Genomic DNA, 17,776 nt, shown 5'->3' on the forward strand with positions numbered 1-17,776 from the left:
TTTATTGCCTCTTTTTTGTCATAGTCAACACTGATTCATCTCGAAGTAGACTTTGGACTTCCAGGCAGGACATCATCGTGGTACATCATTTTAGTGTTTGGTGCTGTATTTTCTTATACCAGTTCCATTCAAGTTTTTTTCTCTCTTTTTGCAGAGGATCCAGCTCAAGGTTTAGATACCCACAAATCACAGTCTTCTGTAAATAGACAGTGCCCGTCGTTAACCATGCTGTGGCTACACTTGCTGATTCAAGGACAAGCTGTGGCACTGACAAATTTCTCTCTTTGACTGTTGGGCTGCTTCTCTCTTTCACTGCCTTTCTATTCTTTCTGACATTCTCTTCTTATTTTTTTTTTTCTTGTTTTACCTCTTCTTGTCTCCATCTGTGCATTATTTCCATCATGCGTTCAGAATTCCAGCCTCTAAATTATCTTCTAATTAATTTAAGATCTATATAATTTTTCATTTGTGTAAAAATACAATAATTAAATCCTATTTAGGGTTGATGGGGCTGTTTAGGAAAATAACACTGCCAGGACACAGCCTTTAATCACATTAAGATTAATACTGCTTTATCACACTACCTCAATTACCTACACATGTTGGCACAATTATCTACATGTGTTCCCCAGTCATTCCTCCGTCTTTGATTTGACATCTCAATCCGGTAGCCGTACTGTCACAGCCCTGATGGCGTGATGGAAACGATGTGGTAAGATCATAAGGAGTCGTTTCAGACCCATCTGTTCAAGCACACTGTTTCAGAGTGCCTTGGTAAAGACCAATCACCTGTTTGTTTTTAAAAGCAAGTCCTGTCTGTTATCAAGTTATGAACCCCCGGACAGATAAAGCACATGTGTCAAACTGGGTCGCAGCCCACACTGACTTGCAGATGTGGTTTGTTTGGATTTAGAGCTGAGCAGGGCCAAGGCAATGGGAGGAAAATAGATGACATAGCTGACATAATTAGTTTTTCGTAATTGCTTCAGTGTTGGATTACTTGGGTTTTGACTGGATTTACCCTGCTTTGTCATTTTTTTATTAATAATCTCAAGTTTATTTCAAGTTAATTTATCATGCTGGAATTCCCTCTCACTAAGTTTTTTTTTTTTTTTTTCTCCCAGACGAGTAACATTCATGGAGGATCCAGACCAGAATATCCATCTCAAGAACCTGTCGCTGCAGCAGTCAGCAAATGAGGAAGAGGCTCTAAATCTACTCTTCCTGGGTGACACCAATCGGATGATTGCAGAGGTAAGAAAAAGGGGAAAAAGGGGTTCCATAGTGATTCTACTCTACACAGCAGAAATGTAAAATATAACTTTCTCTATTTAAGTGACATACCATCAATGCAGTGTTCTTAGTAAGGATTGTACACAGTATGTAAAAATACATAACCACTCCCAAGGTAAGTGGCATAAAGGGTATTTTTTGTCCATAAATGCAATATGCATTCTAAAAGCTACCTTAAGACCCTTCTAAAATATTATTTTGGTCCCCTGTGGTCCCTTTTACCATGTTTTTCCTAGTAAAACCAAGCATTCTCTCTGTAATTTCTGTTTATGCTGCAGTGTTTTTTTTTCTACACTCAGACACGCGGACTCCCCACACTGATGAGACATGTAGTGGGTCAGCTTTTGCTTTGTAACCTGAGGTTTGCAGCTCACTGATCTCACCTTGTTTACTCTTGTTGCTACTTTGTAAGCAAATAACAGACAGTAAAAGTGAACTGAATAATCAGGTTTCAGTCAAAGATTTGTTTTTCATTCCTGACAAGTATTTCATTGTCAGTTTTTGATGTGGCTGAGATTCCTCTATGAAACAAACCAATGAAAAAGAAAATAGTTATGGGATCTAAGATGGAACCTCTGTGGAACAAGACAATGGGTTTGATACCTAATACTGTATAATGTATCTTCATTTTTAGTGTGTGAGAAAATGCATCTGCCAAGTAATACACATATTCCACTGAACATGGCTCATTACCTAAACAATATTGCATTTGTTTTGTTTTACCTCAAGGACACACTCCCAGTGTCCACTGCTGTAAAATCTGTGGGAATATGCCAGTGGAAACACATTCCTGGATGTTACGTTCATCCTAATCAAGTGGTCAAGGCATTGCACAGTTCAACAGGGAGCACCCAGCATAGTCCACCCACACAGACTTTTGTGAACTCTCTGGGACTTTTTCACAACAACATTTCTCTTGAGCCTTAATCAAACAAAGAACCTTCATGGTCAGTTTAGCACTGCCAGAATCATCCCAGAAGCCCTTGCTCCTCGTAGGCCTCCAATAGAGTTAACAGTAATGCTTTCTTTCTTCTCTTGCTCGCAGCCATGTGGATAAAAGATGACACGTCCATTCATGCAACACTCAGTAGACCATGAGCTCACTCACTTTGAGACCTGGCAATCCCCTCTACACTTTTATTGGACAGGAAATAAAATACACCTTCTCAACTCCTCACCCTTACTTCAACCTCATCGGGAAACTTTTCCTCTCATCTGTTTTTTTTTCTCTGCATCCTTGTTTCTTCTCAACACATGTGGGGATGCACAGACTGAACCTCTCCCCCTTCCTCCACATCCTAACTGCCTCTTGAACTTATGGCAGGTGATCCAGATTTGTTTCAAGGTTTGTAGCACCACATTGCCCCTTTACGTTGACCCACTTCAGCACTGTGTAGGGTCAGCCATGTGCATATGGTCAGTTATATGCACATACTTACCGAAGCTCTGCTGCTGCTCAGTCTTTATAAATGCTGTGATAAACAGGACACAATAGCACATAAGAGCCTATTCATTCAGTCATTCCTTATCTATGGGAACCTGCCAGTGTATGTAAAAACTTTTAACTGTCATCGATGAGTGCTGGTTTTGATTTCCGCTCCAGTGCTTGCATTAGCAATCACTTAGAAGCTATGTAACTTCATTTTCTTGGTGCATGTATTAGAATAGAAGCACTTTCCTCCAAGCAATAAAATGTTATTACTTTTAATGCATTAGCAGCTAATACTCTGACTGTATATATAGTATCCCACACTGCTGCTTTAAGTATATACAAACTACATTTTACTTCTGAAAGTATTTTGAGGTAAGATCAACAAAAATATGCACATATCACATTCTGATGTATAGTACAATTCAGGATTTTTAAATGTTAAAACACACTTAAGATTTTGTTATTATATATAATTAATGTTAAAGCATCAAAATATGATAATGCGCTTGTCTTATGGCGACAGTTTTCTTTGCAGCACGCAGGAAATGCATCGTACATAATTAGAACTGTGAAAAACACACTCACCTTCTCAGTGACTGGGAGTAAAATAACAGCACAATACAAGCTCCTTATCAAGTTTATACCATCATTTCATAGTAGGACTTACTGTGAAACTAAAACTATTTCTATAACATGGAAACTCTATTCCTAACCTGGAGCCTTTGATGCAGTCCTATTAGGTATGTGATCCCTTTTCATCTAAGGGCTGCTTCATATTACTTTTAGGAATACCCTGTGGAGCAGACATGGACGTGTGCAGAGTGAAGGGAATTTGGATTGAGGAAAGAGATGACGGCAATAGGTTAAGATAGTGAAAGATCTGTCATGAGCTGTCATGACCCCAACAGGCTGGTGTTGGCATATGAACGCCAACAACAAGTCAGGGTCAGAGCACCTTTTTAGAATGAATGACCTGGAATGTCTATGATGATGTTTTTTTATAGCAGAGAGAAAAAGTGAATCATGTCTGTCATCAGTGACAAAAATCTCAGCCTTGACCAGAAGCTAATCCAAGTCAAGATGAACTCTATCATCAGGATAATTGTTATTTACAACCACCATCATGTTTTCAAGCTATGGCACAAACATTAGAAAACTAAAAGAAGTCCTTGATCAGCACTTTTTCAGTGAATGTCCACTTCCTCTGTTTATTCTCTCAGCGACGTCCCAATGAGTAACCATCCGCCTCTTGTTAATAAAGCTTGTTTATGCAGAGTGACTCATAGTCTAATTCTGTCTCTTTCTGGTCTCAACCTGACTTCTGCTGTTCCAGTGACCATCTGAAAATCAACCTCAGCTTTTGTAAAGCACCACCATGTGTTTACTGCTCATCAGTTACACATGGTGTGACTTTGATCTTCAAACCATCGGGAGCAAAAAAAATAAGATTCAAAGGAAACATGTTTTTTTGTTGTTTGAATATGGGAATACCGCAGATGGAGAATAAAATTCCCCTTTTTTTGTGTCCACCATGTGTACCAATTTTAGAGGATTCAAGATACTCTCACACAAACCTAACTGCATCCCATCAATATTATGGTATTTTCTCTCACTACTCTACTCTCTTTCTTTATTTCATCTCCAGACTCCCATGAACCAGGCCTCCACACGTTCACACTGTATTTTCACTGTGCACTTGTGCAGACGTGAGCCGGGCTCAGCCACCTTGCGGCGCTCCAAGCTCCATCTGGTGGACCTGGCTGGGTCGGATAGAGTTAGCAAGACTGGCCTGAATGGGCAGCTGCTCACTGAGGCCAAGTACATCAACCTCTCCCTTCACTACTTGGAGCAGGTAACCACTGTCGAAACCTTTTTCTCTATTTCAAATAATCCATGGTATGAATAATTTAATGTGGGAAATATATTTGATATAAACAATGAACTATATATCGCCATATGATATCTTTTATTTGATGTGTTTGCTTCATTTTCTGTAAATGATTTGACATACCAATTTTAATGCATATCCTGCTGATTCATGCTCCTTTATAGCTTCAACCTGCTATGTGTTAAAGGTCCCATGTTGTATAAAGTGAGATCTATGTCTTTTTTTGATTATAAAGCAGGTCTAGGTTCTATATTAATACTGTGAAAGTATCAAAGCCTCAGTCCACAGAGAAATGCACACAGCCTGTATTCAGATACTGAGCCTTAAAGCCAGCCGTCAGTACTGCTTTGCCTTGTGATGTCACAATGAAGCAGTCACCGCCCTCAGCCATGTCCCAAGTCCCGCCCACCTGGACCTACCGTCCAACCAGGGTTTGGTTTCTCTGAGTGTTTACCTGAAATCTGCTATATTTTTATTCACTCAGAAAACAGTCAGCCAATTACAAGAGAGGCTTTTCTTCTTAAAACCACAAATATATCTTTTTGTGGATATCAAAACTTCAAATAAAACACCAGAAAAGTGTAAAATATGAGACCTTTAATCATAATTCAATTAATGTTAGATGTTTGACTTTTATTAATGCTTATCCTGCCGCTTGTGTATGAGTTGTATGATGCTGTCTTTCAGACATTACTGTCTGGCATTTCATTTGCTCCTCCACTTTTGTCTTCATTTACATGTTAGCCCTTTCAATTGTTCTCTTCCTCAGGTGATCATTGCTTTGTCAGAGAAGAACCGTTCCCATATTCCCTACAGAAACTCCATGTTAACATCTGTGCTGAGGGACAGCCTTGGGGGCAACTGCATGACCACCATGATCGCCACTATGGCAGTTGACAAGAGGAACCTTGATGTGAGGATGGTCACCCCAATACCATGTTCAGACACAGCATTCTGTTAGATTGCCACATAGTGAGCAGAAGTAGGCGTTTGGAGTGAAATCATGTTACATACGATACTTAATTATAGTGCTGTACTGTGTATTTTGCTCCATAAAAATGAATGAAAAGCTGTGCACTATAAAGTAAATATAAATTAAGTATAGCATTTTCTCATCTTTTTTTAGTCCTTGCATGTATACACTTGAGCAAATATATCAAATGAGTACTTAATTAAGAAGGAGTAATAAGGAGTCATAGTTGTCCCTCAGAGAGAAAAATATTGAGACATTTTTTAAAAACTTTTTTCTTCAGGAGTCCATCTCTACATGCCGCTTTGCTCAGCGTGTGGCTCTCATTAAGAACGAGGCGATATTGAATGAAGAACTGGATCCTAACCTGGTGAGACAGCCAGACACAGCACTTCAGCAGTCACTACAAATACCGTAGTTTAGCCACACAATCACACCACAGAAGCAGGACTTTATGTGCTGATTCATTATGACCAGACCCTCCTCATAGCTTCCAGACCTTAAATTGATCAGTGATTGAATTGCAGTGAGAATCCAGCTTCTAACAACTAGCTTCTAAAAACTAGCTTCTTTAACGAAGTGTAACCCACTGTTTAAGTGTCCTCTTTAGGGTTCCCAAACAAAATGAGTTTTTCCAGTGTCACACAGTCAATCTGAAAGAAACAGTTTTCCTCGCTCAACACGTGGATGTCTGTCCATCTTCTATTTAGACTGCTCACAAGTCTTGTTTGTATTCGGTTATTTTATCCCAATATCTCTCAGCCTCTTGAGAAAGCATCCAGCTGGAGACAGGTGTGTAGTGTATATACAGTATGTCTTTACACACATTCATGCAAGGAAGTACAAACTGCACCCATGCAGCCACATAGAGCGATTCCTGGCCAGATGTTGTAGGTCTGAGGACATACAGTCATTTTTTAAAACGAGTGTTTACTTTCAGTATTTTTATTTAGTATCTATATACTATGATTACATATTTATTTTAGTAAGTTGTAGAAGAGGCCAGAGTAGGAGATGCAGAGCAGAGAACGTTTTGGTGAGAATAACTCCTTGGGCTGTTGCAACATATGTAGTTACTGAGGGCACTCATATGCAGTACAGCAGACCTTACACGTGCTTCCATATCTGCCTTTTATTACATGTTATACATAGTGAGTAATAGGAAATCACTGTCTGAGCAGTTTAGTCAGGTTAACCCTTAACAATGACTCCCCTCCTTCACTTTCTCCCTTTACAATCCTTGTCACACCTTCTCCCATTGTAGTTTGCCAGAAAGCAGACCTGGTAGGTGTTGGAAAGACCCTTTGGGGAATATACAGTAGTAAGTCATCACAGCTATATCCGCTTCCTCCCTCCCACTGAGATCTGCATCAGGATCCACTGCTACTGTATTACTGCTACTGAGACTTGGCTGGCCACATGCAAACCCTACAGAGGTATTTTTAAGAGAGTCTGCGGCCGGCCCAGTAATTGTGACAGTGTCTGGCGGCTCCCAATTGGGTCCGGCACAGTTACAGCTCCAGGAAAACCCAAACTTCTTGGGCAAACTTCTTGTCTCTGTTTATGGCTTTATAGTGTGTTTCTCATTTTGTTCGTTGCTCCCGTCTCTCTGTCTCTCCCTCTATATCTCTCCCTGGTTTACTGAGAAAAAAGCAAAGCCAGCAGTGCAGTTGGCACATTAGTATGATGTCATTTTTTTGTGGTTTGGGGTGACACTTAGACTTTTTTGGCCTTCCCCATCTGAAGGCACACAGCCTTTTGGACTCACTGGCTGCGGTAATTGATTTGAAACCTGGAGTTTGCTTTTCACAATCTTCCAGTCAGTGTTTGCTACATCATTCAGACCACACACTGCCTTAATGGTCCTATACTGTAGCCTACAGGCTACAAAATGCAATTCTTCAAAGCCTGAACAGCAGGAAACCAGCCAGACCAGGCAAAACATTTAACAAGGCTCTTGTGGACAGGGAAAGAATGAGGTGCTGAAAGTGACCTGTGATCATAATGAAGTCAGCCGCAGTGACCACACCATATAAGGTTCGCTCGCTCTCTTAGCCCCTCTAGGATCACTAAGATCAATCTTAATCCTCCCTTTAGACCAGGCCAATCCTGATCTGCAGTCGCCAGAGGAGATTGTCAATAGTAACTGTATCTTTCAAGACACAGTAGCTTTTATTTAAAGTGTGTCAACTTGAGCATTTTTTTGCAGGAGTGCTTGGTTTGAGGTCAGCCGAACTGCCATCAAACTTCTCTCTGTAATTCTTAAAGGGTCAAATAAGTTGATCTGAAGGTGTTGTTATGCAGTTAAGCGGAGGCTAATAGGAGGCTGAGTGACCCGTCTGAACCTGGTCCCTCCCTACACTTAAAGATACACACAACATCTTGCTTAAGAAGACAGGTCTGATTAGCGCATAGCTGTGAGTCAGTCTGAGACCTGCTTTAAGCCCACCAGAGAGACATGTTCGGCAAGCGGGTGTAAAAATTCCTATGGGTGGTTGCACTCCCTCGGTCTTTCATATGCCTCATCTAAGTGGCTGCCATTTGTTAAGACAGAGGGGAGTTTGTAAGTGTAGTGGAGCAGTGCAGTGCAGAACAGTGTTCTTTGCTTTCTTCTACAATGAGTAAATGTTGCCATGCATGGAACACAGGCGATGTGTTAAGGTGTAGTGGGACACTATGCTTCCTCTTCTTTCATAAAAAGAGGTCACATAATAACAGGCTGTTTGTCAGAATACATGCACATTTGAGGTGTAATCTGTGGTTATACTGCGGTGCTTACAGTTTACTGTGGGTGGTTTTCAGCACAGAATGGATGGTATGCTTTCAAGAAAAAGATAATTTAAAGGAAGGACTGTACGAGTTAGTTTAATGTTTCAAAGTTAATTATGTAACATGTTTATAGTAAACACAGACATACGCTCATACGTGCTGCTTTTCCATCACCATAGCAATCTGCATGTTGCACTGACATGGGTTTCCATGCGATGTGCTGACATCATCAGTCACATGTCCTGAGTCAGTTTTTATTCAGAGTGTGTGCAAGTCTGTTGTGGTGCTGTGGTACCAGTCTGGGCTTGGCGCTCTGAAATAGACTGCACCATTCTGCTGACCAACAACTGGTGGTCAGCGTTTGAGGATGCAGCTGGGAGAGTTACATCAGACCACGGGTTCCAAAAAGGAGATACAGGGAGCGGCTCTGGTGAGGGATGGTCAGCTATGATATTCAATGTTAGAAAATATGATATGGGGTGGATTAGGGGTGAAATTTTAGTTAAGTTAAGTGGCACCAACCCAAAACCACTCTGCAGGTCTGTTTCTTCTCATGAGCATCTCGACTTGACAGTGCCTGACTGTCTGACTGGTTTTGTCTTTCCATTTGTCTGCTAGAAGTGGCAGTGCTTTCCGAACTTAGATCACTTCGTCTGACCTTTGACTTTGATTTAGTTTTCACTGACCTTTGTCTCCCTAGCAACTTTGTGTCAGACTGTGACCCTATGTGTGTGTCACTCTAGCACACAGTCACCATTTTCTGTTGTATTTGCTCTTTCCCCCTGAGATGGTTCTAGTCTTTCAGTCTGCTCTAGTATTTTGCAATGTGGTCAAATTCAGTGGCGATAGTTAAGTGCGATTTATACTGAAGAAAGAAGTGGATCATGTGAGAAAAAAGAACAATTGCCACTTGTTTTTTTAGGCGGTTTAGTGTGGTGTGTGGTAGTGTTTTGTGGTGCGATTTGTGCAGATTTTTTATTACAACTGGTCTGGCTTCTTCTCAATAACCACACAATCCATTGATTTTGGTGTTGGCTTGTTTCCCCTACCATTAACATGTAATTGCACATCTCTATTTAGATGAAATCTATTCCTTTCTTGGACCAGTTCCCTTTTTTATAGGGATGTGGCAAATGAGTAAATGCCCAGTTAATATCTCGTACAACTACCTGCAGAGAAGTCAAGCTGAAGCTTTTAATTAGGCTAATCAGTCTGTAGGGGTTGTTCAATTATGGCACACTACTACTAACTGCTTAACATCAAAATAAGGTTGCATGTCAACTGGGCTGACCTCTAACCTCTTGCTCCAGGTGTAGCATTTAATCCCACTTAACAGGCCTGTTGCACGAACAACAAAGAATTAAATATGAAATGCACTGTTAGTGAAGCAGAAAACAGAGGGTTTGTTTGGTGTTTAACATGAATAGTATGATTACCATCAGCAAGTTATGCATTGAATTAATCAGCATTTAATTTCCAAATAAATAACATTTGTGAAGGGAGCATTATAACAAACAGCACAACCAATACACCAGTTTGAAATGGCTCTGTCTGATCAGTCTCTGATGGCTCTGTCTGATAAGAGCTATTATTGTCAGAATCCATTCCTTTATGGCTGTCCTGCATACATGTGATGGCGCTAAATTTATTAGGGGCTAGGTAGCCAGACCTCTGCAGGTATGGACTATTGTTGTTGATTATTATATAGGTTATATGTAATCATGGCCAAGAATGGACACACTTGTTTTTGGTGGATTCTGCTTTCATGCATCAAATAGCTTCTTGTCATATATTCTGTTTTATCAAAGTGGCGCTTTAGAGCTTACCTGTGTTCACCAGGTGCAGGATGCAATATCTGAGCACACAAAAAAATGTATTGCTGTCAGTATTCAGTGGAATGATGCTTTAGGCTGTTTATAAAAACAGCTTCTCCTGATCATGATTTTTGACGTAAGACGCTCTTGCTGTTACTGTTGTTACTTGCAGCAAAGATGTCTGTCTAAGTACTGAAGAATCTGTGTCTGGGCTTGGTGAGATACAGTAACTAGACCCGTACAGTGGTTACAAACAGCAACCAGCCTGTTGGCTCACTTAACCTAACATGTGTGGAGAGACAGCATCAAAAGGTTTTATGTGTCCTTTTTTTTTGCCACTGTAGCTGTTTAAAACTATTTTATGTTTTGCTTCCTGCATTTTCTCATTGGAGCTTCCAGCTGCCTGGAATCACTTAAGTTTGCCCTCAGCAAGATAAGCCACAAGATCATTTTCAGAAGGATTGTCCTATTCATCAACAGGTGCAATATAGTGTCTATCTGCATGTGCATGTGTGTGACTGTGTGTCTTTGTTTTGTATGTGTGCATTTTTGTATTATGTGTATGTGAAATACTTTTTGTGTATTTCAGCTGATAGCACGTCTGAAAAGGGAGATCGCGTCTCTGAAGGAAGAGCTGGCCATGGTGACAGGAGAGCAGAGAGAGGACCAGCTTACCGTGGAGGAGATTCAGAGGTACGTCACCTCCTTTTCCCTCATCCCTCATAGACCATAGACCATTTTATGGTCTATGATGTTACCTCCAGATTTACAGATGAAAGATAAGGGGCGGCAACAAATTTGCTCAAAGTCTTGAATTAAATCAGAATGTTCTAGAGGAACAGAGGAAGGTGGTATGTATGCGTGAGTATTTGTGTGTCATGATGTGACCTCAGAGAGCCAGTCATCTCAGGACAGTGCAGACGTGTATAGTGCTGCGTTGACCCCGTCTGCCTTCTAGGATGTTTAAAGCATGCCTCAGACCCAGGAAGAGCGCAGACAATCTTTTTTTGGACTCAGAGATTCTTGAGCAAATATATTTCATGATTTATAAGTATTTGGCTTTTGCCGAAAGTGCCTACATAACTTATGCTGTTGGCTATGCATTGATGCTGAGTCGAAGCCTGATTCACTGAGGCTTAACCAGATCTAATGGAGTTTCCCAGGGCTGTGCTTCAGCCAGGACTGCTTTATTTCCGCTCTTATGCTCAAATGGCAGAGGGACCCTGTCAAGCAGGGCCAGAGTTCAGCCCAGAGGTTCCCCTGAGGACTTGGCACATCCAGTGCTGATGTATTTACCGCGCCTTGGCCCCCTCAGTCCGCCTTTTTATTATTTCCTCTCTACCCGGGTGATTATCCTCGATTTCCCCTGTTTGTGGTCAAACTCACAGAGGGAAGCTTTAATGATGTCTGTTGTGACCACATTCACTGGACATGCTGATTTTTTTGTTACCGTTTCCTCTCCAGTTTATGCCTTGACTCATCCCAATAACTGAATGATTGCACATATCCTGGTTTACTTGTTGCTGCATTTCCAAATGCACATATATCCTCAGGCATCCACATTACACAGAGTCTACTCTGCTGCTCTCAGTGCTGTATCAATCCATTTCCATACAAGTCAATTCAAGTGTTTTTCTAAATACTGTATTTGTTTGCTAGATTTGCTACATAACATGTTGCTTCAAACCATGGAAAAACTATTTGGAAACTAACAGATTCTGGCATTTGAAAGATGATATTTTTTCTCCCACAAAATATTTTACATGGCATCGAAGGGCATTCTCCAGAATCCAACTTGTTTCACGGGCCTGAAAGGAGACCGCTACGTTTGTTTTAAGTCCTTTGTCATGTAAACCTAGCGTGTTTCTATGCTAGACACGTTACAGCGGAAAATAAAAACCGCACGTTGTTGTGCCTACATTGGATCCGTCTGGACGGTTGCCTCCTGGTCTTTTCCAGTGGCTGGTTCCAGAGCGAGAAGAACCAATGTTTGGACTATCATCTAGTGATAGTTTATCAACAGGCTGGCCCAGTGGAGCTGGAACACACATTTAAGTAAATAGTTTTCTTTGACCAGACCCACATTTTAAACATTAGAAGCACTCCTCAAATATAGATCTTAACTGTTTGAGTGCCTGTTGAGCCTGTGCTAAGTGTGATGGAGAAAGATTGTAACATGGAATGTGGAATTGGTTTAAGCTTTGTTAGGTTATGGCGCAGTGTGTGTGTGTGTGTGTGTGTGTGTGTGTGTGTGTGTGTGTGTGTGTGTGTGTGTGTGTGTGTGTGTGTTTGTCTCTGTGTCTGTGTGTTTAGGTTAGAAGAGCTGCTCAAGGCCTTTCTGGATGACCCTGATCCAGGTGTGACACTGTCACTGGGACCAGATATGAGAAAAATCCAGTACTGTTTCTCTCTGCTGAAGGTAATATTCAGTTGTCTCTTCATGTACAGTATTCAGACAAAATGTATAACTCTCTAACTGCATCCGTTCTCTATCTTGGCATTATTCCCAAATATTTGTACTTTTATTCTACTTTCCATAATAAGACTCAACATGCTAGTGTGACAGCAAGATATATTTTCAGTTCAGGGTGCTCTGCTAGCTAATTAAAAATATTCATTTCTTTACTGTGAGAGTGCCTGACCAGAAGTTAATGAGCAAATTTTATCATAGAGGTGGCAAACCTAACCTCTTCCACACATTCCCCATCATCCATCAGCTCAGCTGTGACCAGATGACCAATCACTTCTTCTAAATAGCTCCCCCTACTGTCCTTTCCTGAGAGATGCTTTACTGTTGAATTAACTAAAGTGTTCTTTCTTTTTTTAATGTGGTTAACACAACTGAAGATGATTACTGTGTCACCAGACTGCAATGTAAAACTTACTTTTACAGAAAAAGCTGATGATTAACATGAGCTTACCCTCTGGCCTAAGCATAAAATCTGGAAATCTCATGCGTAACACTATTCATTGAAATTAATGAAAACATACTTTTGTCTAGACAAAATCTTAGAGATATTGCAATGTCTTATTCTGTAGCCTGCCTAGAAAGTGAAAATATTTCAAGATCTAATGATGCTGTTTCATCCAGTGCCGTTGTTTTTCCCATGTCCTGAATTAAGTCTTGACATTTGGTGTTTTGCAGTTATTTACCATCTAATTAGATGCAAGGTGTAATGTTGACATGTAACTGTTGATTTGTGTATTTAAACCAGATCTTCTGAAGAGTTTGCACAACAGCTTGAAAAGTAAGCCTCAGCCTTGGTCGGAGTAAACAAACCGCCTGAGGATGTCCCCAAGGGGCTCTGGTTCCAGGGACAGTGATGAGCATTTTTCACTGTTTTCTTGTTTTCTGGTAATTTATTGACTAATGAATAGATTTCTTTTACATGACAGATTAATCTGATGAAGGATTATAGTTAATTGTTGCCCAACATAAATAAAAGGCTGAACATCAAATGAACTAATCCATTATGAATCAGTTAGTAGATAAACTTTCATGTAACCAAATAGTAAACACTGTATACATTTTATTGAATGGCTAATTATTGGAATCTTGGTCAGCAAAGAATCATTTAAGTTTGAGTTTGCATTTTTTATAATGGTGGTGTCTGGACATCATTTTGTTCTGGCTATGTGCCTAATCCACTGACAGTGTGTCATGGACACTGCAATGGAGAAAGGTTTCTATTGCATGTTGTTTGCAGAATGTTGGGAGAAAACAATAATTCATACAGTTTTGTTTTTGGAGAAAGTCAGACTGGTTATAGTTTGTCAAACAGCAGCCGATGGCCCACTGCTGCTAAATGAGCGTAGGGAAAACATTGCAATGCTCACACTGTTCCTGGGCTTTGGTTTGGTTGGAGCTGGAGCAGCCACTAGAAGTAGTTCCAGATCCCACTTGAATGTCTGTTTATCTCTCCTTCAGTTTGTTATGATCCGCAAACTCTATCTCCTTTTCAGTTTACATTCCTCTGAGCATCACCCCAGTCACACTCCGGTGATTCTGTAGGAATTTGGATCTGGTTTAAATTTGATTTCCTTCTTCTTTGTTCTCGGTGCAGGCTAGCTCTTCCACGCTCAGCTCTCTGCTTGTCCTTGTTTCACGGTGATATTCAAATACCAGAGTGCATGCCTGCAGTCTTAACTTTTCAGCACTGCCAGCTTAGATATGAAGTGTCACCTCAGTGATTTAGCTCCATATGTATGTTGTCACGCTGCAGTGATGACGTGAAATAGAAAAGCTATTTTCAAACCTGGAGAATGTCAGCCCAAACTCCAGTGTCTTCTTCAGTGCGCCTCCATATATGCCCCCAAAACGTCTGCTGTATCTACTCCATGTGGAAAAAGCTCTACGGCTTTAACATGTTTCCCACCTGTCTTTAAAGCTGGAAAATCTTTGAAATTTTGGACTTATATTGCAGACAGGGAAAAGAGTGGAATTTAATTAATGTTTAGGGAATATCACAGAATTTAGAAGAGCATTACTTTTCAGGATGGTACCGCAATTTATTTTCCAGCTTCTTTACATTCATGACATTAGATGGTTGTTTATACTGTAGATGTTGTTCCAGCAAACAGCAAATCCACCTGTAGTAGAGAGCAGGCTGCTTTTGTCCTGTATAAGTTTATTGAACTGTGATTTTAGATCATTTAACTGCGTATGAAAGACTTTATACATGGTTTGATTAAATTCAACTTTCTTTAATGTTTTTTGTACAGATAATGATTCTGGACAAGCAAGGTGGTGGAAACAAGCGCATTGATGAGTCACCAGCAGCAACAGCGAGAGAAGAAGTAATTGAAGAGAGCCACCACAGTGCAGCAGAAGTGACCAAATTAAAGGAGATGCTGACTCAGCGTGATAATGAAATCAGTATCCTTTGACATGGCGCAGCCAACTTTGCTTAACTCTGATGACACACCACATGACTACACTGAGTTTTGGGATGTTTAGTCTAGTGGTCAAATTGGACAGTATGTGAGATGTGAGATAATCTCTGTCTGCACGCTTTGCTGTACTGATTTATTAAATGATATACTTCTAGGTAATTCACATTACATTACATCACAATTTTTCCAAACCAAATGTTTTTTTTCTACAGTTTGTAGGTTCATAACTTGTCTAACGAATAGAATAAGTCTGTTATTGATGATCAGGTCGGCTAAATTTACTGTTTTTGTTTGTCTAGCAGGATGAAAGAATTGACAGGCTTACATCATATCACTAACATCACAGGCCACAACAGGGGACTATGTTATTTCCAGTCTAAATTAAGGAACAGAATACAATATATATGCACTGTCTCTGTACTGTAGTTACCATTACTTCAATTATTCCAATTCTCTCGATAACCCTGAAAAAATAAAGTAATTTACAAAATAAATCTTTACAAAAATCCCATCCTACAATATCATAAAATTATAAGTGCTCACCTTTGCATGCACATCTAAAAAAAATGCTACAGGGTCCTTATCCATTATGCGGGATACTCAAATATTAGCTGTACAACATATACATAGCATATACATAGAAAACACAGATAGGATTATAGTGCCGATACTGTTATGTCATTTTTGATAAGGTGATTGGTCAAACATCCAAAGTTTGACGGAGATGGGTGCTTTAAATTTTTCATCTTGTGTGAAAATGTTATTATGTTAATGTTATTTTCTGCCTCCATTTGAAGCATTGATTTGTTATACCAGTTCGGGGTTTGTTTGAATATCCTATTGTCCAGTGTATAGTGAACGATACAATTTAAGATTGGGCGCACAAGTGGCTCAGACAAGGTCCTATCTATCACTGTAGCAGTACCTCAGGCTTGTTTGTGTAAATTTAAGAATGGACTAGACTAATGTCCCTGTCAATGCACCAGAACCCCCAAAATGCCTGCACAGTGCAAGGTGGAACTGAATATATGTTAAAAGGTAAAGGTTAAAAGAAGCAGCTGACACTATGACCACTATGAAATACACTGCAGTCTACACCCTCCCCAGGTGAGCAGCGGAGTTAGCAGAGACAAGGAGTGCTGTGTATATGGAACTGGCATTCAAAACTGGGAAAAATTTGGGATAAATCTTCAAGAACAAATCCAGTAAAATAGGCTTTGGCTTCAATTTACATTTGTGTCCGCATACAGGCTCACACGTTAATCACACTTTTTATCCTGAAGTAAATCTGCCTGTGTTATTGCATGGTTGGATCACAGCGTTTTCCATATATGAATTATAAAATGTAAGTAATCTTGCAATCAAAACCAACATGAAATCTTGTTTTAGTGTGTATGTTCAGATAGATCTCCATCTAAAGACAGTTAATCATAATTACTATTAATCATAATTATATACATTTGAATATTATATTTCTAATGGATTTATGGGATTATTCTTCCCTCAAGTCCTCTTGCTGTGGCCTGTCATTAGATCACAGCACATTAGTCAGAAAATTGAGACGTCTCCTTGATTATTTCGCCACAAAAACCTCAGCTCTCCAAAAATAAATAGACTATTATCATGCAGATATTTCACCGTAGTATTTCTTGGATCATGTGTGTGTAATGTGAAATCCTCTCCTTGTAGATTTTCCCTCTCAAAATATCATATACTGGTTTTCACATGACGCTAATGTAATTGACAAAATTGCTATAGTGTGTGTTTAAAAGCGCATATTTCATCAAGTAATGCTCAGGTGACCACATTGCTTTTATGTTCTTTCATTGTGAAGCTTGTATATAAAGTTGAAGTAGCCTAAACTGTCAATCCCTCAGTCAGGGTGGTCTGTCTATAGCATGCAACACTATAACTATCTAGATTCAGACCATTTCTAGAACTTACGTTTGTGTCCACTAGCTAAATCACCATGCTTTCTATGTTCAACTATCCAAAACCTTTACCAAGATGCTTTGGTTTCTGTTGAACAGGTCCACAGTTCCCAGACTGATGATCTCTCACAGGGTTAATAATGGGAGAGTTCCCCTGTAAAACAAAAGAGCTTATCCCTACCTGCTGTCCCTGTGTGTTCCCATGCATGGTTGGCTCTTCATGGGAGTGGGGCACCTGGTATTGCTTAGCTGACTCTGCCGGGGTGATGGCACATCCACCATTAACATGATGATAGAGCAACAGGGAGAACTAACAACACTGCTGATTTTAAGGAGAAACATTGCACATGCATTTGTAATGCCACGTAAAATTGGTATATTTTTTAGTTCAGTCTATTTTGACAAGTGTTGCTATGATATGCAGCAGTGCACAAGATTTGGAATTTATTTGCAAACATTTAACTTATAGTATTTTAGTTCTTGCTCTACCTGTTAATGGAATATTTTGAATATCTTATTGCATATCCTTGTTTGTGTTTGTGTGTTAGGATGCCATACCATAAAGAGGCTTGACAGTAGTAAGCCATCCATTTATTTAGCTTAGCTCCTGAACTAGAACATAGATAGATAGATAGATAGATAGATAGATAGATAGATAGATAGATAGATACAAAAAAATAGCTTATTCTTCAGTTTTATTAACATAACACTAAGTCACAACTGTAACAGTGATACAGAAGTTATTTCACAGTGTCTGTTCTGCACTGGCAAGATTTTTCTGAATTC

The 17,776-nt window shown here is 39.9% G+C and overlaps 1 protein-coding gene across 1 annotated transcript in view; it reads left to right on the forward strand.

The window, feature by feature from the left end:
- The window catches only part of kif6 (kinesin family member 6), a 64,033-nt gene that overhangs the window by 8,475 nt on the left and 37,782 nt on the right, over positions 1-17,776 (forward strand). Inside the window, exons 6-12 of the mRNA XM_022751187.1 lie at positions 1,125-1,254; positions 4,371-4,577; positions 5,383-5,526; positions 5,867-5,953; positions 10,756-10,859; positions 12,480-12,585; positions 14,889-15,042. Coding sequence (XP_022606908.1) covers positions 1,125-1,254; positions 4,371-4,577; positions 5,383-5,526; positions 5,867-5,953; positions 10,756-10,859; positions 12,480-12,585; positions 14,889-15,042 — 932 coding nt within the window. The remainder of the gene's footprint in view (positions 1-1,124; positions 1,255-4,370; positions 4,578-5,382; positions 5,527-5,866; positions 5,954-10,755; positions 10,860-12,479; positions 12,586-14,888; positions 15,043-17,776) is intronic.

Source organism: Seriola dumerili, unplaced genomic scaffold, assembly GCF_002260705.1.
Source record: "Seriola dumerili isolate Sdu_G_001 unplaced genomic scaffold, Sdu_1.0 BDQW01000149.1, whole genome shotgun sequence".
Lineage (NCBI taxonomy): Eukaryota > Metazoa > Chordata > Actinopteri > Carangiformes > Carangidae > Seriola > Seriola dumerili.